Raw genomic sequence first — 26,281 nt, 5'->3', positions numbered from 1 at the left:
AACACAGCCAAAGGCATCGCGCGGCAATGTCCAGAAGAGCAGCCAGATGAAGGCGGCCGAAAGCAAACAAGCAAAAATCAAAGCCGCGCGGCGTCTGATCTTGGGAGCCTCTCGGCGCGGTGGGAGCAATCCGTATGCAAGGTAAGCAGAATTAAACAGTTCACTTTCGATCTCGTTTGGAGAGCAACACAATACGGTATTCGCGCGCATTGCATGTTTTGTTGTTAGTGGTGGAAGGGGTCACTGTTCGCGACGCTCTGGACTGGTGCCCCACTTGTGTGTGGAGCCTTCGGAGAGCCGCGAGAGCCTCTCAGCTGATCGGTCCATCGGGTTTGAGACTGTGGAGAAAAAAACAAAACCTTTTTTCCATTCTCTCGGCCAAACGCGGCGTCGCAATCGGTACGCGAGAAGGCGTAACGGTATATAACGCTTGCTATGGAAACGTCTTTTCAGGTTGTTGCGAGAAGTCGCGATTCGCGTCAACGGTAGCCACCGTCGATCGGTACTGCCCCCCACCCTCTTGGGGCTGCCACGGAGAGCTACCGAGAGAGTCCATTACCAGCTCCAAGTCGATCGTCGAGACCCAAGGGGCCCGAATTATTCGCAAAGAGAAAGGTTTTATATAGCGATCGCAGTTTCGATTGCAATTCCAGTCTGAGCATAGCACGGGTCGCGTGTTGATACTGTTTCACGCCCTGCACCGAGTGAGTTTTGGTTCTCGTAACCGCAACCGGAGTTCTGAGTGTCTCCTACCGATGCTCCCGATAGCCACCGTCCAGATCCGAGGATTCCTGGCCAAATGATCGGTTCCCAACAGTGTAGTCCATCCTTTGCCCAGTGATTGACAGTGAAGCGAAGAATTTTAAGGACCAGTGTTGCCCACGGGGAAGAAATTGACCATCTTTGCGCTGCGGAGGCAACCTTGGCCAAGTCCGCACGTGTGTACTTTATTACAAAGTGAGCCGTTCAAGTGGAAACACTACGGCATTCGGGTAGTGCTCTGTCACACATGGATTAGTTCAGTGGATCGGTTCGGATTAACAATCATTCGATCAGCAAACGACACACCATCATTAGGAAGCGAATTCTTCTCAAGTGCGATATCAATATTTAACGTAAAATGTTGGCCATAAATCAACGTATGGATTAGTTAAGTTGTGAAGCGAAATTATCGAGTGCATCGAAAAAAGTGAAAAAAAAATCAGGCAATACATTCCTTCGAACCTAACCTTGCCCCCAGTTGGAATAGAAGAATCTTCTCCCAGTGTGATATACAGCTGCCATTTGCTAGTGTATACAGAATGATGATGATGATGGCCATAGACTGGCGGAAAAGTGCACGTCTGACAGCACTCGGTGCTGTCCTTGTGCTGTGTGTGTTCCAGGTCGGAGCCGTTCGAGTGGCGCAGCAGCCGTTAACACCCAAACGCGTTACAGGTGAGACGAATTGTTCTGAGGTGGCTGGAGGCTGTTTCTGCCCCGCTGAGGCAGACAGCAAAAATGAATTGTTGTATTCGTTCTGATGCTGGAAGTGACTTGTATGGAATACAGTGACGAACCTGCAAACTGTGTGGAATGCTTTGTGCTTGATGTGGAAGTTAAATAATAACCGCTTGTATGCTTGCGATGTTCGTTGGGCAGCTGGCAAAGAAGCAAAGTGAACCGTAAGGCAGTTTATTTTGTGCTGAAAAACCACTCTAGAAATATTCTCAGAACACAGATGGATTAATTTGTTGGAGAATGAACGCGCGTGTATGTGCCTGTAGATAACATATGATTGTGTTTACAACACTAGAATCTATGTTTTGAATTAATCTCTGAAAGATTTGAATTTGTGAAGTTTAGTTTTCTTTTATACCGGAAATGTGTGTAAAACGAACGCCAATCTTGTGACCGGTGTTATTATCATAGCTCTTCATCCTCATCGCAAATCACTAATCGGCTTCGATTAAATCTGTGAAAATATACTTCGCTGATCCTGGAAAACTATTATCACATTCACGTAGTCTCCAGTGGAATCAATAAATTCGACGAGCATAATGCACAACATTAATCTCGCCAACGCACCTCGGTCCGGACGTTCGGCTAAACATTCCACAACGGAAATGAGATACTCATTTACTCATACTCATACTCATCAATGAAGTGAAATGTTTTATGTCCACCTTCTTTTCAATATGGATCGTTATCTCGACCCCGCAAGCGTTTTTCATTTACCATCGTTCTAATATTTTGAGATCAGTGATTCGAACATTTTTCCAATTAAAAAAATCTCACGAATTGCACAAAGCAATGTCTCGAAACATTTGAGTTCCATTATGTTGCTGTGCCAAAGAAGTTCACTCTGAGCGAAATTTTGTTCAAATTCAAAATGTGAAATGATTGGAGTGAAAATAGAAAATAGAACATCGACTTCAATGTTTAAACTATAGAAGTGTTTCGTTTCGCTCAAAATAATTGCATTCATTGGTAATGGAGGTTCAATTTGAAAAAATACTGATCAAAGGCAATACCCTAATGTTCCAAAAGACCTAAGTGAATGTTCGTGGGTTCAATCGCAAAACTCGCCCTTGATTGATCTTCTAATTGGTGCTTTACAATTTCATCTGCGCAAATGTAGAAGGGACTAACAACGCTTATCATGATGTAATTGTAGAACATATGTGAATTTAATTTTCAGTCCTTCTTTCACAGTTTTCCGAGAATATTACGATTTTTCTCTCCACTATATTGATCTGCGGGCAGAGACGAATAGAACAAAATAAAGACGACTCATATTGGATCATTTTTTCCTCGGGTTTTGCGCTTAGCAACACATTTGGCCTTTCGTTTTCATTTATATAGATGAAGTGTATCCCTCTCCGTTTTTTTACTTCTTTTCTCGATGTAACGGTGGTCACATAAAATGTATTTTTCTAACTTTCATTTGACCAAATTTAGTTGAGACTACTTTTGGCCATGAAAAATTGGGGAACATTTCTTCAGAGAATAACAACTTCGAGCCCACTCATCTAATTCTGAAATGGTATTTCGACAATTCACGATTGGAATTTTAGAATAATGTTTTTATCTCGGAACTTTATTCTCCGAATTTTTTTATACCGTGGCGTATAGTAGAACCGCCTTAGTTTCGTATACGGATCGATTGAAATTTTTACTTTTCAATTTGGACCAAATTTTCACAACAAAACAATACTGGTTTTTTGATGATAATAATAAAACAATATCTTTGTGGCTCCCGTGGCCGTGTGATTAACACCTTGTCTGAGGCTGCGAGTACGATTCCCGCTCTGATCGGGTTTGTTTACGAGAACGCAAACACATACGAGAACCGATGATCAGAATTGAGCTGTGTTTATTTCGTTGCGTTCGTATCCGCTGATATGTAATATGATAGAATAAATTGCAAAATATTGATGAAAAAAAGCGAAATTGTCGAAAATTATTGTTAAAAATACGACTTCCAACAATGGGCACTTCTACAGGGAAAAAAATTTTCAAACAACAACTCGTTCATGCTTTTCTTCCAAAAATTAGAGGAATTGGTACAAATTCTTTGTTTTTGTTTTGTTTTTCTGGACTTAGCTCTTGGCCAATGCTCGAAATTTTTTCATATTGCGTCAGCTTTCCTTTCCGTCAGTTCCCTTCATAACTATTGCGGACATTTCCCCGCAAACCGATTTCAATAATCTTGATTTGGCTCGGAGCTTTGAGCATAGAAAAATAAAACAACTCAAATTCGAGTACCCGAGATGCCTGGGTATAAATTTGGCATCCCATTTTTTTTATTTTTTTCACATTAAAAGAGTCGTCCTGAATTCACTGAAAAATGTATTTTTTGACATTTTCATACAAAATAGAAGCGAAGTACACTATCTTACGTAAATTAACTCAACTTTAACGAAAAAGCATGCAATTTTACAAAACAAAGAGGAACAAACAAACGATTTTTTTTAAAGAAAAAGAGAAAAAGTTTCATCTCGATTTATTTCTAACTAAAAAAGTAAAGTAAAGTTTTGCAGCATGGGCATGCAATACTTAGCATAGTGATTCATCAACACTATGTTTACATTAGGGTGCCAAATTACCCGCATACCGTATTTTCACTTTGGAATGAAATCTATGAAATTTGTGATTAAAATCTCGATACACTTACTCGAATTCGTTGAAGAACATCAATTTCCTGATCCAAGTCAGCTTTAATATTTAAAATCGGCTCACTATTCGGTTTTTAATAATTATTCAAAAGACGCACATGAAGAATTTTCGAGATTTCAAAAACAACAAAACTTGTTTTTTTTTGGAAAAAACACAGATATTCTGGGTTTTTGGCATCTGACGTTCGTTACTACATTACTAGAACACTTTTTTTATTCACCACCAGAGTGTGCTCATTACCGCTGGAGATCCGGGTGGGTACCAAATAACCCAAGGGGTACCGAATTTGTTCCAGTTCCTCTACTATTAATGTTCAATTGGTAACATATTTATGCACAAATTATCGCGATTTACATGTCCTCCAACTTTTTTAGAAACATGTTAAGAACATGTCAAACGTAAGAATTCACACACAAAAATTTTACGGATAAAACATTATTTTTGAGGAGTCTTCATATAAAAATGCTTCATATTCCAGAAACTATACAAAATAGAAAGTTGACATCTTCGGCGAAAGTTCATGTTTTAATAAGATCTAAAACTTTGTCGAATATACTATATCGCTATCTTGACTTTAAACAAAATTAGGATTAGTTGTAATTTTTTCAAAGAAAACATAAAAAAGTTGTTGTTAGAGAAACTTTTTCTCTGTAAAAGTGCCCATCTTTGGATGTATGGACGACTTGTTGAAAATTGTAAGGACATTCATACAATCTTTTTTTGAGACTTTTTTAAAAATACGTTTTTGAAAAAAAAATTAGTTATAAAAAAAAATTCCAGCGGAAATTTTTCAGAAATGTTGTTTTGTATTTTTTATGAACAATTTCCTACATTTCATTCTTTAACCATAATTTTGTAGGTATTATAGTTTTTGAGTTATAATTTTTTGTACAAAAATCTAGAAAAAAATTTGGCCCTTTTCAAAAAGTAGTCTAATTCTTTTCTGAATATTTCAATTATGCTGAGTTGCTTAAAAGACCAATTTGTTTACACCCATAACGTGTAACCGCTATCTGAGATGGTGCTGCCAACGGTAGTCGAATTGGCATGAAATTCGTCTATTGGTAGTTCAATTACATACATTTTCAACACTCCATTAGAATGCATTCTTGTGTATTTCCATAAATCCCTGATGGTCAGTTTAAAAATCAAAAAAAGTTTAGCCATCATCTACTTTCTGTGATTTAATTTTAATTTTTTTTTCAATAGAAAATATGCTAGATTTTCATCGCAAGTTTTAATCATATGTGGATGATACTAATTATTGCTTTGCGAAGAAAGGACCATTTTTTGTGCAAATTATGTTTTTTTTCTGTATTCCGTTCATTACATTACCATAATCATCCCATCGATTATCGATTATTGATTGTAACACTCCTGGGCTCGAATGTTTCTCAGTTGATCTCCACTCTGAATTCATAAATTGTGTCCACACCTTTAAGACGCTTTAATTTTTTCGAGAAGGACAATTTAGATAATCCGATGTGATGTGATGAAGTTTTGAGAAAGTCTACAAAAGGATAGATCTAAGCATCATCTGCGACTTTCCTCCGCTTGAATACCTGCTTGAGCGTTAAAGTTTTATATAAAATATTAGGCTGTCAAAAAAGTCCTGCGGTATTTTTTTTGAATTTTCATTTGTTCATAAAATTAGTTACAATCATCTGTTTTAAGTCAAATATGCGCCGTTTTGTTCGATGACTTGTTCCCAACGAGATGCCAACTTCATAATACCCCTGTTATAGAAGCTCGCTTCCTTATTGGCAAAAAACTCGGATAGCCAATTTTCACAGGCCTCTTTTGTGGCTAGCTTCTGACTACCTAGCTCGTTCGCCATGGACAAAAACAGGTGGTAGTCACTTGGTGCAAGGTCCGGACTATACGGCGGATGCAAAAGAACCTCCCATTCGAGCTCCCGGAGCTTCTGGCGCGTCACCAAAGAAGTGTGTGGCATGGCGTTGTCCTGATGGAAGACAATGCGGCCTCTGTTTATCAAAGATGGCCTCTTCTTCATGAGTACTACCTTCAAGCAGTCCAGTTGTTGGCAGTACAGGTCCGAATTGAGCGTTTGGCCATAGGGAAGCAGCTTATAATAGATTATTCCTTGACAATCCCACCAAACACACAGCAGAACCTTCCTGGCCGTTAATGAGGGCTTGGCCACCGTCTGAGCCGCTTCAGCGGGCTTCGACCACGACCGTTTGCGCTTCACGTTGTCGTAAGTGACCCACTTTTCATCGCCAGTCACCATCCGCTTCAGAAACGGGTCGATTTTGTTGCGATTCAGCAGCGATTCACATGCGTCGATACGGTCAAAGATGTTTGTTTGCGTCAATGTGTGTGGCACCCATACATCGAGCTTCTTTGTGAATCCAAGCTTCTTCAAATGGTTAATAGCGGTTTGATGACTTATCCCCAGCTCTTGGCCGATGCTACGGCTGCTACTCTGCCGGTCTTTCTCGGCTAATTCAGCGATTTTGTCGCAATTTTCGACGACAGGCCTTCCGGAGCGTGGCGCATCTTCGACGACTTCTACACCAGAACGAAAACGTTGAAACCATCGTTGTGCGGTGGAATTGGAAACTGTATCGGGTCCATAAACTGCAAAAATTTTATTGGCAGCTTGAGATGCATTTTTGCCTTTGTCATAGTAGTACTGTAAAATATGTCGGATTTTCTCTTTATTTTGCTCCATATTTGCGACACTATAACTCACGAACGACTTAACCAAACAAAACACTGTCAAGGACTATATTATAGCGCGCAAAAATACTTTTCCAACAGGCTATAGTATGACTCGATACAATGAATACAACTAGAACTACGCGCTTACAACGACACCTCGCGGAAATACCGCAGGACTTTTTTGACAGCCTAATATACGATTGAATTATATGTATTACATATATTTAATATGATAGTGTTTTGTGGTCTATTCCGACCATAATTGGTAGAATATTGGTACATCTCTATGATTGAAATTCGCACGTAGCATTCGCAAAACTGCATGTGTAAGTCACGTTCGAGCAATTAAATAAATCTGAGAAGAACTACGTGGTGTAATTATACATCGGTTCCTCAGCTATATTCGCACTGCAACGGAATGAGATGGGATCATGGAGCCTTCTGAGTATTTTTCATTCGTATGTTCTTCGTATGTCGAATCCTAAAAAAATGCAACTGTAATGCATGAAGCTGATTCCACTCAAGCGCATTTCAATTTCGCACTTGATTGATCCGAATATCAAATATCGAAATTTGTACAAGTCAAGTTTAGCAAGTGCTTTTTCTGCGATGACATTCCATGACAAGTTTTAGAAGTAAGAATGCATCTCATACTGAGTTTCGAATAAATCCATTCTGAAATGATTCCAATTACAAAGTTTGTAGTGTGTCGACATGCCGAGGAACCCCACTGAATTGTAGATTAAGCGGTTCCTGCTCCCGTGCAGCACATTCTAAACACTCTCGTCCGACGTTGAACGCAGTTAACAGCTTCAAACCATCGGAAGTTGTACCCCAGCATGAACAACTTAACACATGCACCATATAGTAATGTCATCAAATTCCGCATAAGCCGTTAATTCCGTTGGAGCGTGATCTCGAAATTCCATTAGGGCAACGTAAAACGCTCCCACAACCCTTGCCTCGCTCATGAAATTTAAAGCAGAACGGCAAACAGCAGGTTCTGGTGAGTCAACCTGAATCTGATGGCTCTCCCCCTTGCAGAGCCGGCTCAGAATCGCTGCAGCGATGGTTATCTCATCCCCACGCCACACATTTCACTTGCACAACATGGCCACACATACGGGGACACCAACACTCTTATACACTTGTGCATTAACCGGTGCATAATTGCGTCATCGCATTAGAAGTATGTGATTACATGTACACACCGCGTGCAATGCTTCTGAACCCATTATTATAACTTCTTGCAAACGTGGTGGCACCTCGCGATACGCGGCACGAAGCGGCGAAACACAAGAAAAAAAATTGAATAATCGGCACAGGTTTTCCTCGATAGTGCAACACACCAACGACAACAATAAAAAACGTAGCTAGAAGCGATCGGTGCCACCCAAACGATCTGCCACCCACCCACCTACGACGATGACAACCGTTTGGCTACGTGAAATTCGCCCCAACAGTGGGCTGCCCTTTTTCCCATCGGCTCCGACGTCGGTCGCGAATCTGTGTGACCAGGTGCAAGGGCTGTCTCCAGCCTGACGCTCCACCCATCCTCCCCCATCAACAGAATCTGTAACATAGCAACAACAACAAACCATTATGCAACACAGCTGAGTTGCCGTGTGGTACGGTCGCCTTGTACCGTTGTTTTTTGGTCTCCAGCATTGTTACCGGTTGTCAGCTCCACAATTCCGGTTCGATGATTCGGGATAGATGAAAGTAACTAGGTACTTCCAAGTATTGTGCGTTGATTTTAGTTTCGGAAAATCCAGGTCGGACTCATACCAAAGGCTCCTCAATTTGCGAACACAGTTCAACGTAGCCGAACAGGTCGCCTTAATTGAGACATGAACCCGCACGAAAGCCGGATCTGACGCATCTGTACCAATGGGCTGGAGCGGGACGAGCGCCCAATTGGTTTCTGGTTCATATAATGATGCCCGCAACACATCCATAACTGCGTCAATTTTCCATTATTCATGAAATTACCTTAGACATTTTAATGTGTTTCACATTTGAACAAAGGCCAATTAACAGCACAATTTACAATGTTATAATTGAACTCTGCGGTTGGCATGAGGGGGCGAAAGGTTAGAGGGAAAAAGAGAGAAAAAAATCAACCTAACGATTCAGCGCAGCAATAGTAATTAGTCTGAATCCGATTTCGACAGTGCTTTGAACCAAAGATGATGGAAACATTGCCGCCGAGCAGACATAATAATAATCTGGGAAAACTAACATCAATGTGTGGTGAAGCAATGTGTAGCAACGAGCAACGGTTTTGCGGCAGAATCCATATATAGATAATAATATGAGAAATTATGAACCATTTTGTTCACGGGGTTCACAAAGACCGGATTGTGCATTGTGAAACCTCCGTGAAAAGCGTTCTGAACTTGAACTGAGGGTAATGGTGATTGTTCTCTGTAATTAGTTTCAAAATAGTGGCCGTGCAAATGATTACACTCTGGGTGTCGCAATACATTCACGATGAACCTATTGCGGGAAATCGCAATTAAATAAAAATAAAAATTTCTTCATTGTCAACAGTTGGGATTTCAGCCAACCAGGGGTGTCGCCACTATAGTTTTACCACTGTAATTTTTATAAGTAGAACTATCTACAGATCGGATTGTCAACGGTTTTCCAACGTATAGCCGAACGTTGTCCTGTGACAGAGTCACTTTGTCGTGTTTTTGAATGTATGTCACATATTTGATAATAGCTCTCTCCTCAATTATTTGGAATATCACATTTTTCTAAATATTCATGTGATGTATACTAAGGTGCCAATGAAAATGGTCATCTCGAATATCAAAAAGTTACTCCATAAAAAAAGTTCACCTCATCGAAAAAACACCTTATGCCAAATTTCAGCTCAATCTGACTTATGGGAGAGTGGCGCAAAGCGGTCAAAGTTAGAATTTTTTGAAAATTGAAAAATCACCCAAGAGGGAACTAAAGGAAATTGAGGTTTTCGTTTTTTTTTTTTTTGATGCCAAATGTCTTAGAATTACATGAAACGTCGAGATCTAGTATCATTTCAAAAAAAATTGTCAATAATCGGCACTTAGTTGGACTTAGTTTTTTTTCGAAATACGGAATGAAAAGTATGGTTTTGGGTGCCAATAAAAATAGTTATCTCGATTTTTCATTCAAAACATGCTACGAAATGTTGATTTGCATGATAATATACCCTATGCAAAATATTAGCTCATTCGGACTTCATTTACTGGTGTCACATACTTTAAAATTTTATTTTTTTTTGAAAAACAAAAAAGAGGGTCCCAGAGTGCCGATTTTTGACAAAAAAAACGAGATGATACTAGATCTCGACGTTTGATGCTATTTTAAGACATTTGGCATCAAATTTTTTTTTTTGAAAACCCCTATTTCCTTTACTCCCCCCTTGGGTGATTTTTCGATTTTCAAATAACTCAAACTTTGACCGCTTTGCGCTCTCCCTTAAGTCCGATTGAGCTGAAATTTGGCATATGGTGTTTTTTCGAGGTGGTGAAAAACGTTAAAAAATCGTCATTTGAGTATAGGTTTTCAGCTTTTCATAAGTATAAAAATTACTTAAACATGAGCTTTTGCGTAGCCCCTCACCGTAGCTCCAAACTTCATAAGTTGGTTAGATAGCTAACAATGCATATTTTTAAACTTGGGATGAAATAGTCCACATTTTGATGTGCCATGGAATGGATACAACTCTGTTTATTCATGAGATCCGTAAGAAAAATTCTATGTAGTACGATTTCTTCCGTCTTATTTTTATTATAAACTCACATTATAAACTCAGATGGGATTCCACCAAAAACGGAGCATCACACTTATTTTGGAGGAATTGATGAGGTGTACAAGTATGACTCTACGGTTTTTTTTAATAAAAGGAGCATTTGTTTGAAACATAAAAACTTACTTCTACTTTATTAAAAGTATGCTCAATCGGAAACCAAAACCTTGGTCCATTTTCTGGCTATACACAATGATGTAGAACACCGTCGATCACCCTTTTAGCAGAGAAGAGAATGGAACTTGAGAGAAAAAAGTGGCAACGATTTGTGGTAAGAAAATCCAAACAGTGAAAAAATTGACAGATGGTTCACGCTCTAAAAATTTAACAGAATGTTGAGATGTCTCTAGAACCGTGGGAGACATCATATATTAGGAGTGAGGTTCGTACAGTAAGTTACATTTGATGCGACATTCTGCTAATTGGACAGACCTGTTATGCGACATGTTTAATTTGACATTTTTACCTCTAATTGGACATTCTTGTAAACATCGAGTTCGGGGCCCAAATGATGGCCCCAAATTGAAAGTCGCCACCAGACGTCTACACTGTACCACTCTTATCGCCAATGTCCAATTACAGTTCAAAATCGCTTCCAATGCGACACTGAGTGGTGCCTCGGCATGTCGCATTAAATGCAAATTACTGTTTATAGTATTATTGATGTTAGCATCATCATTATAAACGCAATAAATTGAATGATTAAATAATTATACGACTAAATAATGTATGTACGCTTAAAATACGACATAAAAATATGACTTTTGAATACATCACTTTTTTTTCAGTTTCGAACACACTCCGTAAAAAGCCATTTTATAGCGCCCTCTAGTCCAAAGCTAATAAAACAAAAAAACGACTACAATCAATAATTACGGAAATGAAATACAGTATTCATATATTCGTATACAGTATATTATATTCAATAATATATTTTGATAAAAGACTAGCACTAGCTTTATAATTAAAGCTCTGAGTTTGTTGAATGACAGACTGAAGTTAATTCATAGAAGAATAAGAAATCATTCGATATGCCGATTTTTGAAATCGGCTGAATGGTTGAAAAGTTATGAATTTTTGGAAGAAATCATGAGTTTTATGTGTTTTTTTTTTAATTCTTAACTTTCAGACCATTGAGCATATTTTAAGGATCGATATTTTCGATTCTAGGATATGTAATGATAGAAAAATATTATATATTAAATTTGATTATATATAAAAAAATACACTTACGAGGGCGATAGCCGAAAACATATTTGAAAAAATATAAATATAAACATCAATATACTACAGTACACATTCGCTTATTGGCTTTTTTTTAGTTGGAGTGCTTTTTAATTGGCGGTTCGCTAGTTTGAGTGCAGCACACGCCAATCAAAAAGCAATCATCTTCCATATTTGTATGTCAGTGTCACACTGTTGTTTCAATGCCATTTTTATTGAAGGGTATTTGAATGTTAAACTGAAAATTAAAAGCACAGTATAAAATGTTTTAGTTTTGCAGTTTGTTTGACAAATGTTTTCATTCAAAAATATAAATACTTTAATTAATTAATGATATTATTTTATTATTCTAGCTATTCCATGCAAAACCGATATAGTGGTTCTCAGATTTTCGTCAAAAGTAGTAATCTTGTTATTTATCGCAAAACATTAGACTCGTATCTTTTATTAGGGTGCCATTTCCATCTTAGGGTGGCGCGAAACAATTTGTTTTCCACTTTTTCCCAAAAATGGCTATTTTCAAAAATTCATAACATTTGAAGCACTGAACTAATTTAGATGAGTATCAAGTATGCCTGAAAAAAATTTATTCTTCATGTAAACAAAGATTGAAAATGTGGACACTTTTTAGTCAGTGCACTGCTGTGCTTTTAGATTATTCCAGACAGATCAATGAACATTTGATTCATTATGCTGTAAATTACCGTAATTTCAACGTCGGATTAAGTCTCTCGGGAACACATTGAAGGTACAAATTGGAAAACAGAATATCATACAGAAAGTCATACTTGAACACCTGATACTTTTTGGAAACTTTCCGTTCAATAAATGCAAATCGACCCGTGAAGCGGGGAACATGGTCGCGCAATAATCACTACAAACTTTAACAAAACTTACACGTTGTTCGCTCTGCATGTGGAAGCTATATCTTCAAGCTACTTTCCATCACTTCTGCAACCAGGTGTCAAACGTTATCATGTTGTTAGGCTGACCAAATAGTTCAGGAGTAAAAACGGGGCACGTAAACTCAAAAAATAAACTAAAAGACAAAATATATTTTAGAAAATTTCATTGTGTGAATGAAACCGAGAGTAAAACCAATAAATCAATCGTTGTTGGATATACCTGCTTTGCTACCTACAAGAAAATAATAATTGGATGCTGAAATAACATTGCAAAGGTGATTATGATTTTTGAATAGAATTTGTCACATTCCAGATCAAAATTCAGTTCGACAATTATCATAGCCTTTATGTTGTTACTTTTCCAATCTTAGAAGAACCCTTTCAACTGATGCTACCAGGCAAACACAAAATATAATCAGTAAGCTTTATGAAGTGTGATATATGACTCGCTTCGTTGCGATTATTTATTTATTGATGCCACACAGAACGATTTCGCTCGTTACGAAATTCAAGACCAAAATCACTTCGGAGGGTCAAAAAAGTTTTTTTGTAACAAAAAAATTATACAATGATTGCGGCAAAAAAGCGTTTCGTCTACATTTTAACATTCCGCCTGCTGAATCGAACCTTAATGAGGAAACGGTTCGAAATCGCTATGCTGTAAACTTTGAGGAGTGTAAATATAGAACATTTCTTCACAAAGCTTTTTTGCGACTGACCTGATCACGTTCAGTTAATTCCTGAGTTAATATGATTTTGTGAAGCTAAGCAACAGTAAATTTCAAACTCAAGCTCAACGTCAGTCCCTAAGGACCGACACGAGGCTCAAGGTGTTAAAATATGACGTAGAGAAAAGATATTTCAAAATTAATGATTATTTCAAGTAGTACTTTAAAATGACGTTGAAATTTTACTCATAAATTTAATTTAAAAAAAAATTATAACCCTTTTAAATTAACAAAGTTTAACGTATAGTGGTGCCGTGTCAGACTCACCAAAATAAATTTTAATACTTCGCGAAATCGTAATCATTTAAGAAAAGTAATATAAAAATGTAATCTGCATGCGATTCTACATGACGAACTATGAATAATGTTTAATCCTAGGACTAACTGAATCGTTCGTTAGAGAAACCCCATAAGTCCATTTGACCCACATGCGAGAAAACGACAAAATAAAAATGGGTGGATTATATCTATGATATAACCGGAAGGTGGACGTGGGACCTTAGCTTAGTAATCATTTGTTTGTATTGATTAAATTTTTGATTGACTGAAACAATTTCCGAATTCAATTGAATTCAATATATTTGCTTTGTGAGTAAAAAATTTGTATAATGCCGTGTAAGGTCAATTCATGCATCGTGATAGATTATGTTCTTCGTTACAAGTAAATTTAGTGACAGTACTTTTACGTTTGGTATGATGACCAGGACAAAATATGTGAACGGAAGAATTATCAAACGTTTATTTTATTTTACGTTTCCTTCTGAAGTTTGCATCTCTCAAGTGTACGTACTTCTCGAACCGCGAATTTGCTCGATTAGATGAACTTCAGGCACTCAGTTTCGATTTTGAAATGTACGTCGAACGCATATTGTTTGATCAAAAGGTATCGCAGCAAATGGTTATCAATATTTTGCCTATTCTTCAAATGATATGCGTAAAAATTCAGTGAGCAGAAGATATGAAGGCATATCCTTCAATGCAATCTTAAATATCCGAGTCAAAGCGTTGTGTTCGTACCCGCTTTTGTAATCCGTGTTAGGAAAACACTTTTCGGAGTGCAAAAAAACATGCGGGTGCAGAAATACCCCCGGCTTGCATGAATCAACAACTTCAAATTCTACTTTTTATACTATAGAGGATTTAAACCTGAAAGTTCATTCGCTTCTAGTGTCTGCACGATCTTCTCAGGTTCCTAAGTTTAGGACACCGTGTTTAGGAAACATATTCTAGTTTGCACAAAGGCAGGCGAGTACAAAAATATTCGCAGTTTACATTTATTTGCAAAGCCGATTTCCCCAGACAACTTGGTTTTGAAGTCTGTGTTAGGTAAACACATTTCAGTCGGAACAAAAAGGCCCCCGACTTGCAGCAAACTTAAACTGTTTGGCTTTGTTTACCTTGTTGATAAATGAGCGCTTCCGAGACGGCGACGAATAGTTCGACCGAAAACTTTTCCCAACCTTTCTTGCTAATACTGTACTTCCTAGCGATAGCTCGGCACGATGTCCCAGGTCGAGCCGTTTACTTCAAAACATGTCAACATGACCTGAACCTAAACAATCTAGTGGTCTTCCGATGGAAACTTATCGGAAACATATCGATTTTGGAAGTGTGCTCTTTTTTGTCACTGTTTTTTTTTTCAATACTAATTGATTTGTTGTTTCTTTAAGTAGAACTCGAACTCCAATCGGAAGTAAGTATTGTAGACCTACCGACAGATCTTCTACTCCTCCTCCTATTTTCGAATATTCTGGTTATATTCAGCAACAATATACCGTTCTGAATCATATTTCGGACACTTTGTTCTAATATCTTGAAATGCTTAATGCACTGATGATATAACTATCAAATTAATATTACAATTGCTTGTTTAGAGTAATCCCTTGGTTTCACTATCATTTCACATGAGAACTACATTTGAATTATAACATAATCGGCAGAAATCTTACAACACTACTCATTATCGCTTGTGTTTGACGTTTCCTTAGCGTGAGCACGTAGAATTTACCCGTTCATCAATATTTAAATTTCTCCCGTGTTTCATCAGTTCTCATCATCGTTAACAGTTTACTGTGATTGCTTGATAAATGTTTCGCAGCTGACTATAAAATATAATCAAGTGTAATGTGATTTTCGTCCAAAAAATTACAAAAAAAAGTATTCGAAATTTGAAATCAATCTGTCCGAAATTTGATTCAGTGTACGAAGTTTGATTCTTATTCGCTTCATTTGAAAAGCATTCTATCCGATGATTTTTTTATGTTTTCAATCAAATAGGTACCAAAGTAGAAAGCTTAAAAGCATATTGAACTAATTTATTAAAAATATAAACCAAATAAGACCTGTGCATAAAGTTAAGATCTGTTTTCTGCATCATATGCCTCAAGCGTCCGAAATATGATTCAGAACGGTAACTCAGTATCTTTAAGGAAAGCAATCAAAGCAACATGACATGAGATGTCGTTCTCTAACGCTTCTCTTATGCTTATCAATATTCCATTTAGGTCCCGTGGTTCCTGGCAAATTGGGGCAGTGCTCCGGCGAGTTGATGGTACCACATATATCGCATCTAACGCGGAAATTGCCTCGACCGGTGGAGTTATGGCCAATGAGAATTTGGCCACCGTCAATCCGTGAAAAGATCACTTGTGAACAGTGTTCGGGTGACGAGCGAAGTGGTTAGTTTAATTTTCAGCCATTCCATGTCAAACCGATATAGTGGTTCTCAAAAAAATCATTTTTGGAAAAAAAAACAAATAAATTAATTTTTCGGATGGAAATGGAAATGAGCACCCTAATGAAAAAACAAAAAAAAATACGTGTCTAATATTTTGCGATGAAAAACAAAACTTTTCACTCTATCGGTTTGACATGGGATGGCTGCTTTGTTAAGAAGTCAGCGGATGATATCAATGATTCCCGTTAAGTTTTGCCATTTGAGATGATGCGCATGCTAAACTCGTAAACCCATATCTCATCAAATCATCCACAGCATCTCCACCTTTTTTGAATGAATTGTACCACTCATATGTACGCGTTTTTAAAAACGAGATTGTCTTTAGAATTCTACGCGATATTCATCGAGAACATAGTTGAACAATTTTTAGATAAAACAAGGATTAAGATATCAACAAATATTGCATCGCAAAATGTTTAGCTCTTAAAATTGTTCAAAGACAGTTAGTATGTAGAATTTTAAATATATAAATTAGTGCTAAGAAATCATTTCTAGCATGGTGACCGTAATGCAATCTAGAAAAAAAGCGCAAAAACAGTAATATTAAATGATAGAACAGTAAACTTTGTTCCATAAAGCAGCTTAAAATAACTTGAGCTACAACATTGTCAAACTATGTTTACTATGTTATCTATAAAGATAAGAAAGTTAGGTTCTTGGTTTCACCTAAAATTTTGGTCACCCTCTTTTTGGCAACATAAAAATGAGCGCTCTATCATATGTAACAACTTTGTCGAAGACAGTGTTTGTCTAGAGATAACTGTCGAACTCCTGGACCATTTTGCAATAGTCGAGAAGCTCGACAGTTCCGTCAAAGTATAACACATTGCAAAGCCGAATGGAATTAAATTGTTTTCCAACAGTGAGCGCTGTGTTCTTCGATTGAAAACTCTTTCCAGCGTGATTGCTATAGTTACCACCAACACAATCAATTTCTTATTTTTTGTCACCAATTTGCGAAAAAATGAATAGTAATTAAGTAGTAATTTTGTTTTTTTTTTTTGAAATTATGGTGCTGGGGGCGTTGGAGATGTACTTTGCAAATAGGTACAGCAAAAATTACTCGACGAAGGACGCCTTCACTCACGACCTTCGGATATTTTACACCTTAAATGATTTGTTGTCGACTGAACTTCAAATTAAGCAAGCTTGTGAAGTAATTAGAACATTATAAGTAGCAGAAAAGTAGCCACTTGATCATCTCATATGACCATGATGAAAGCAACGGCCACAGTAAAGGAGTCTCACGCGTGATACATGATCAAATAGCAGACGACCGGATTGTAAAATAACATCCACAAGCCAGTCTGTATATTTATAGACAGGCGTATGGCTACGGAAGCATCGGTACTCTTTTTGATGTTCAAATATGTCTTTGTACCAATGTCAATCCATAAACTGCTCTCAGCGAACAACGGGCATACGCACAAAATCCATTTTTGAAATCGATTAAAATTTTGGATGTACAAATTATTCCGATCCTCACTGTCGCTTCCACGCTGTGCCCCGGCCGGCACGGCTTCAAACCAGCCAAGATTGCGCCAAAATTGATACGGACCCCGGCCGTGCGAGGAGAGCCCATTTCTGGCGTCGTTGCGCTGCCGCTGCTACCATACCAAGAATGTCGATTACCACCGGCATGAAGATGCAGCGCTCGAGTTCGAGTGTTGGCAAAAAAGGGAACCCGCGCGTCACCGTCTGAAACAGAAACCTACTTTTGAGGTTATTTTTTTTTCCTTCATTTCCTTCTTTTATCGGAATCTGATGGCGAATTTATGGCGGAGAGTGGGCACTCTGTGTCGAAGCGCGCATGGTTCACGTGGAGGAGTATAGAGAGGGTAAACCCGTTAAGGCTGCTCGTTTTTCGAAGTTGTTTTTTTTCCTCATGCATCGATATGTGTGGTGAAAATCTATGGAGCAGATTTGCCAATTTTTTTTTCTTTTTGGTAATTCTGCTCTTCACCGGGTACCGTTCAAATGGCGAATGACTTTGTGAGGTTATGTTTGCTCTCGATGGTACTGAGTGCACCATGTCGAATATTGATTAAAACGTTAGGCATTGTCGACAAGATTCAAAGGTTAAAGGCATTTCGTGAATTTGATATTGAAATCAAGTAGGATTTTTTCTTAATTCGTTACTATCTAGAATCAGCACATTGCTCAATCCTCCGGTCGTTTGCCATGTAAGACTAAACCAGTTTACATTATACTCCTGCTGAACACCATGAGCGTTAGTTAATGCAACAGGGGTAACTGAAACACTTTAGCTTTAGCAAACAAACCATTGTTCGGCTACCACCGTTCGATCAGCGACGGCCACAATCGGATCAGAATGGAAAGTACGAAACAGTTTTCGAGGTTCTCGATCATGCAACTATTTGATCATTGATCTCCCCCCTGGCAGTACTCTGTCGTCCACTCCACAGGTTCGGCTCGTAGGATCAATCCAAAGTACAGAATTCGCCTTACTTTGCCAGTAGTACCTGAATTGACATTTGAGAATTATGCGCTTTGCCATGCAAAGGTTGCGATCGGTTTCCCCGTTTTCCACCGGTGGTACCACCACCAATACCTGCGGGGTCCTAGAAGCCATAGTGCGCGGCAGCAGCTACAACACATCCGCCGGCTACGAGACCAGAACTTGTAGACTAATAAAATAATACGAAATCGTGACACCGAACGCCTTCACACGGGGGTCTCCGGCGGTCGCGAGTCGCGCTTGCATTGCGCCATCGTCGAATGCATGTCCCACAGGGGAGCCCGACGTCGTAACGTCGTTTCAAGTTCTACCAGCAGATGGCGAAGAATGTATTCCGCAGATTTATGACAGCGCAATCGGACTCGCTGAATGGTGTCGCAACGAAGAAATATGTCGCACGGCGAACCACCACTAGCGCTATTCTTGCCCTCTACCGTTTATGGTGAGAATTATGGCTTATTTTCAAGCGAACGTCACAACAAAACTTGGACGTTATTTGTGTAAAAGTAAACAAACCTTTCGGCATAGGGTAACAAGTTGTGTCGGAATCTATCATTAACAGTTGCATATCTACTAGCTTCAATCGAGTATGAATCAAAATGAAACAATATGAAGTTGTTACGTGCGGTATGTTTACCCAGTTGAGTCCGGAACATGAACTGTTCACAATTAAGGGGCTCAAAAGGAAAGGGATATAAGTGATTTGATCGGTTTTTCTTCAACAACTTTCTCTTTAGTTAATAACTAATCTTCAAAAAACGTTCCAATTTAAGTTTGCTATAGAATCCGATAGATGAGGCCCTGGCCTATCCTCCATATTGTCAAAGACAGGAATGTCAGGAATGTGTTTTCAGCTAAGTTACGACCAAAAGAGAGAGTCGATGTAGAGAAATCGATGATGTCACTTACACCCCTTTCATTTTGAGCCCCTCAATTGTAACATGGCTTCATCTAGTTTTGAAGGAAAAGTTCAAAGGTACACCAGAAAAAATGCTCGTCCGTTGAATATATGTCCAGTATACCAAAACTGCGTTTTATTAGATTAAATATAAAAAAATTGATGGATCATATCTATGAGATAATCGCAAGATTAACGTAGGACTATCGTTGACTTAGTAATCATTTCTAGATCAACATGTCAAAAGGGTCATCTTCTTTGATCGATTCTCTTCAACGACTTTCTCTTTCGATAACCACGGCCTTTCAGAGAGATTTTGCTCCAGTTTTGCCATGTAGTTTGACAAACGAGTTCCCCTTTCACACTCCTTATCGTCGAACACATTAGGAAATCCTGTTACTGCTGAGTTATTAATGAAAGAGAATGTAGATGAAGAGAATCGCTCAAAGAAGGTAGACCCTTTTGATATGTTGATCTAGATTTGTTTGTATTGATTGAACGAGTGTTGTGTTCGTACCCTCTTTTGTAGTCTGTGTTAGGAAAACTCAAAAATGCAAAAAGTTATAGGAGGTCGTGTTCAAGTTAACGTAGAACTACGCTGTAATTTATTTCAAGTCGCTTGTTTATAACTGCGGATTTTTTTTTATTAGTCCGTTTATTTTTACAGGCTCAGTTACAAAGGATTAAAGAAGCCAAGCTCTTAACTATATTTCTACTAACATATATTAACATGTTTCCTTAATTATATGGTTAATTAAATAGGAAACCGATTACTCGCGGTCGACTCGAGCTTAGAAGGGTGAATAACTGCGGATATTATTTTATGATGCTACGAAAATTTTTAAATAACCACTCTAACAGTTTGGTCCCCCTGAAATGTTTTTGACATAGGACTATGTCTTTGATTTCTATATAGGGGGTCACTCTACGAAAAAAGTAACGATTTATTAAGAGTTTTCAAACGCATATTACTCAAAATCGTTATTGCGACATATGTTGTATTATATATCATTGAACAGGAAATTTATTCAGATTTTTTTTTGCTTGAAACATGAACAGTGAATATAGTAAAAAAAAAGTTAACAATTTGACGATTCAATTGGGTATGTTTTCTTTCGATTGCACTATCCACTCGCTTCCTCCCCGACGCAAAGAGCAATCTTTTTGCCTAAATTCGTTGATGCGTGAAATGAATTATTCTCCATTTACCGATAATAGGCATTAATTTTATATTATATTGTATGTTGTCCAATCAATTTGTGCTCATATCATGTTTTTATCGTGTAGGTCTCACTACTAACAACTTGTGCAATTGTGGTCCAGGATGTCATAATATCGAGTATGTTGTTTGGTTACGTAAAAATGCAATAACTGAATTTAAATTACTGCCGATTTAGAAGATCGAAAGGTCTTCGTAAATCAGATTATGATAGCTTTAGTAGTCGCGAACTTACAGGGCTATTAAGTTATTACAAACAATGTTCCGGACAACGTGGTAACGAAGAAGATAATACTATTTTTATCTATAATATATTTTTGTAGTCGAAGATTGATTTGAATCAGGCTTATATTTATGTGGGTCTTAACTATTTAGACCTGTGTTTAAAAATGATACATGATGACTCTTTGTCTTCTTCTGCATGATTGAATAAACAGATGAAAAAGGTAGTAATGGCTTTAATGATATTTTTGTGTACATTTTTGAACAGAATGTTTCGGTACCACATTCTACCAGTTTATGTTATCTTACCCATTTAAAGGATACAAATACATACAGGAAACGGTTGTTCCAGGGCATCCATTTGATGTATCAAAAGAGAAAAAATAACAGATTTTGAACAATGAAAAACTCTATTTAAATGCAATTACTACACACAATCACAGCCCTATGTCAAGATCCCGTCCGTGCCCCTATGCTCAGACCCATTAACGTTTTTTTTTTGTAGAATCATTCGACGATAATTGTTTGATGATTCATTCTTGTGCTCGCAGAACAATACATGCTCGAGATAAGCGCAGCTGTCATCCTTAGCGGAGAAAGTTTTGCTACTGGCAAGCGAAGACAAATCACATACAAAATTCCACAGCGATATTTACTTTCTTGGTGACTAAATAAACGAAATAAACTCTATCTGTTAATCTCAACAACCTCGAAAAGAGTAGCACTGCTCCATTATGATCAAGATTAGCGCGTATGCAATCCTAGTTGAAATCAGTTTCGCGACTGGCAAGCGAATCCAAATAAATTAATAACTTGGTATTTCCCAAATCATTTTTGGATGCACAACCTTAACACCTGCTTCACCATAGCGTCCGTTCAATGGATTGATGCAATGCCAAAGGCACTAACGAACCCTTTATGATGACAGAAAATCAACAATGTTAACTGCTTGGAAAAAGACTGAATATTAGCCTCAGCAGAGATTCATTACTAATAGCCTAGCGCAAATATTTCCCTCCCGCTATCTCCTCTCCTTGTTTATATTTATCATTACGACTGCATAATTTGCACACAAATGGACAGAACAAATGTATGAGGAAATGGGAATGCTTCCAATTTTCATCAATTTAAACCATGTACATAGTATGGAATTGTAATGTATAGCATATCAGACAAATCTTAGGGAATGTCCGCTTCGTTTGGTATGTAAATCGCCAAAATCCGTTAGCGGCAAAAATAGTTATTAACGTTAACTTCATTTCATAAAAACGTGACCTGTTTTCTGGTTTGGCACCCTTAATGAAAGACGGAGTTCTACGTCTTTCTACGTGCACCCGTGGCCGAGTGGTTATTTAGCGTCTCACATTATCATGCCGGGTGTTCGGGCTCGATTGCCGTTCTGGCGGGGGGATTTTTCGTCAAAGAAATTTCCTTCGACTTGCACTGTGGTCACGCGTAAAATAGTTAAGAGCTTGCCCCTCGCGTTAAGAGCTTGCCCCTCGGAATACATTCAGGGCGTGTTATCTGGCTTAAGAAATCTCAACTAAGTATTAATAAATTACGCTAGTTAATACATACGTTGAGTCGGCAAAAGTTCCACAGAGAACGTTCACGCCATTCGAGAAGAGTTCTACGTCAAAAAAAAAGCATGCGGATACTAAAGTACACCCCAGCTAACAACAATAACTTTAACTTAAATTTAATATACTATAAAGGCTTCAAACCTTAAAGCGGTTTCACTTGGCTACCCCTATTACTCTTGTTGTTTAAGTTCATCATCTCCTGAGTTGGATGTTAACATTCAGTATTTGTTGTATATTATATTACTACAGTGGTACTCAACCTTTTTTAGAGGGGTCACAAACACGTGCTAGTGAAGGTGTCGCGAGCCGCTAGAAATAATTAAAGAAGGATGGTGTCCAATACACGACTGTATTGTTCACGTCGGACTACCAAATTATAAACGGCGAGAAACAAACATTATTGAAATTCAAGAATTAAACTCTGTTGATGGTACACTATGCAAGCGCTTGCATGCAGCAAAATCGATTTCGCCCGATGTAGGGATACAAATATACCATTTCTGACAACCCTGTATTTTCGCCGCTGCATGTGTTTGCTTCACTGGTAGAATTGACAGAATCAGTTCGCAAGTAGACCTTCAATCAGTTGAGACGTGAAATTGAAAATAGTGGAAATAAAACAGTGGAAAGAAAAAATAGTTTCGATAGAAAAGCACAGAGAAAGAAAAGTGAGATAAAATAGTTTTAAAACACAACACAACGTAGGAGAAGGATTCAACAAACTCTTTAGTACAAACATTTGGTAGCATTGACAAGGGCCGATGAATGAATGCTTTCACTGAGTGAGGGGCGCGAACATTTCGCGAAGCAATAAAACGCCAATTTGAGTAGATTTTCAAATCATCTTTCAAAATTAACATGATTGCTCGAATATCCAAGTAGTGTTTCAGTATCTTTTAGCAAAATTACATTTCCAACGCTTCCACAAGAGTTCCAAAGAACACTCAGTGCGGCAACAGAAAATCCGGACCGAATCAAGTGCGTGGTGTCGTCGACAGTACCGGGACGAATTTTCACCTTCATTTTTCCACCGAAAAAGGCAGATTTCATTGCTGAAAAATACCTTTTTTCACATCCGGCCTTAAATGCGCAGCACTTTAACGCAACTTTTAACCAGTAAACGTTGCTCGATTTCGCTACATTGTCAGTCAGAAAAAAGTCATTGCGTTTTATCAGTCATCCTGCGAGCAACCAAATGACATCGGCCGCGGAGTTTTTCAAATGGCCTTTTTCAAGGTCGAGTGTTTAGTTTAGTTTTCCAAGTTGGCCTTTTTCAAGGCAAAAAGCGAATGAAAAATAAACAAAATGAAAGATAAAGTAATGAATAATCGTTTAAACAGCCGGCGATGAACTTTCAAGCATATTTATAGATTTTTGTGATTTCACCATTATTTATAGATTTTCATGATTTCAATAGTTGGGTCAATAAGTAACAGTCATCACTCATACACCTTTTATCTTTCGAAAGTGATTTATACTACATTATACTACTTCTACTAGCTAAACTACTTCTCTTAGCCGGTAAGGAGGTTGATCGGCCAAACGCTACGTTGTGTCATAAATTTAATATCGTCCAGTATATCGGACACTTTCCCGATCCAATCGATGTAGACTTCAAATTAAAAAACGTTTGAACATCTAAATCACAGAGAAACTTTAAACGCTTATATAAACTTTATTTCATAATTAACGAACAATGGACATAATAGAGCTTTTACAACAAGACGAACTAAACTGAGTGCTTTATTCCTTACAACTAAAAGACGACGAGAAAAATCTTGTCTCATTTGGAGGAAACACAGTCCTGAAATATTTCACGATCCAACAGAGATATTAACGGTTAAATCCTTGCACCTCAAACCTAACGTTCTTTCAATCTTAGGCGGCTCGCACACCGCAGCAATAAGCAACTAGCAAACTGCAGTACACAATATGCAACAGGAAACATATTTTGTTGTTCTTCGCATACCAGAGCAATAAAAACCCCTGACATTATGCAAACAATCGCCTTAATGTACGAAACTTGTCAAAATATGAGCGATAAGTTGCTATTCAACCGACACGCCGTGTTGCTAGCGACATGTGTTGCTCTGTAAAGGCGACAGCGATATCGTATTGCGTCGGTGTGCGAGATCAACAAAGATTAAATGGAAAAATCCATTGGTGATAATATTGCTTATTGCATGTTGACAGTTGCTAGTTGCTCATTGCTCCGGTGTGCGAGCCGCCTTACACTCCATTACTGATGCAGAAATGATGTGATGCAAAACACAGAATCATTTTCCTTAGGACGGCATGAAATTCTACGAGGCACCTCCACCGAACGAAATTGCATCACTGCGTGCGATATCTCGATATCCATACATACTTTGTATCAAGTAAAACAGTTGTGAGAAAGACTGCCGAGCTGGAGCAAGATTAGGACTTGAATAATGATGATCATAGTTTGAGCTATAGATGCTTTAAAATTTATCAATTCATTAACTTCTACCCTTGAGAAAGGCCAATTTGAAATCCTAAACCGAACTGTCGGCCTCGTGAAAAGCCATTTGGAATAATTCGCTGCCATCTGATTGCCAGCTGGATGACTGGTGGAACGTAAATTATGTAAAATAAAATAAAAAAAGTAAAGCGAATAACTTGTTTATACTCAATAGATTGGAACCGAGCGGAGCCTCTACCCAGATTGTCGGGCCACATGCGGCCCGCGTGCTGCAGATTGAGTATAGCTGTATTCTTTGAATTCATATCATTCTTCGTTTGTATATAATTACAAATTCAATTGTTCAATTGTTTCGACGTGGGACTACGTCTAACCGGAATATATGGAGGGTAAAATGAAAACCGAAACACAGAACATGCAGGAAAAAAATTGAAGATACCGAATGCTTATAATTCGAACATTTCTTACTGGATCGGAAAGATGTTTGCATCAATTGATACGGAATATTTCTACGCTTCTATCGCAATTAATAAAATGTTATTTTTCATCAGATAAACAATTGAATAACTGTAAAATGTTAAGCGTTATCTAAACGCTGTAACTACCTCGTTTGGATTGGCCCGATTTATGGTTTCCCCAACACAGCCACCAAAACCAAGCAACCTTGGGGAAATCGGCATGGCAAATACATGAAAGTATGGAGGCTTTTGTTCTCAACGAAATATGCTCCCTAACACAGACTTCAAAACCAAGCAGCGTTACAGAAATCGGCATTGCAAACACATGAAAGTTGGGGGTATTTTTGTTCCGACTGAAATGTGTTTCCCTAACACAGACTTCTAATCCATGAAGTGTAAGGAAATTGGGATTGCGAATTCATGCAAGTCGTTGGCATTTTTGTTCCGGCTGAAATGAGTTAACCCAACACAGACTTCAGAACCAAGATGTCTGAGGAAATTGGCATTGCAAATTCATGCAAATCGAGGGAATTTTTGTTCCGACTGAATTGTGTTTGCCTAACACAGGCTTCAAAACCAAGTCATCATACCGAACGTAAAAGGATTGTCATTAAATTTACTTGTAACAAAGAACATAATCTATCACAAAGCATAAATTGATCTTATCTTTTTACTCACAAAGCAAATACATTGGGCCTGATTCTCGAATACACTTCACGGTGGAAACGGAATGAAACGTATCC

General features: G+C 38.0%; 1 protein-coding gene across 2 annotated transcripts in view; it reads left to right on the top strand.

Moving 5' to 3' along the window:
* The first annotated feature begins 464 nt into the window (after positions 1–464).
* Positions 465–26,281, top strand: part of LOC129764599 (uncharacterized) — a 339,603-nt gene continuing 313,786 nt past the window's right edge. Inside the window, exon 1 of one of the 2 annotated variants that reach the window (XM_055763825.1) lies at positions 465–1,437. In XM_055763825.1, coding sequence (XP_055619800.1) covers positions 1,302–1,437 — 136 coding nt within the window. In that variant the 5' untranslated portion in view covers positions 465–1,301. The remainder of the gene's footprint in view (positions 1,438–26,281) is intronic. The other variant, XM_055763827.1, reaches the window with a different exon arrangement.

The sequence above is a fragment of the Toxorhynchites rutilus genome, chromosome 2 (genome assembly GCF_029784135.1).
Source record: "Toxorhynchites rutilus septentrionalis strain SRP chromosome 2, ASM2978413v1, whole genome shotgun sequence".
NCBI lineage: Eukaryota > Metazoa > Arthropoda > Insecta > Diptera > Culicidae > Toxorhynchites > Toxorhynchites rutilus.
Note: the sequence above shows the minus strand (reverse complement) of the source record. Positions and strands in the feature narration are given on the sequence as shown.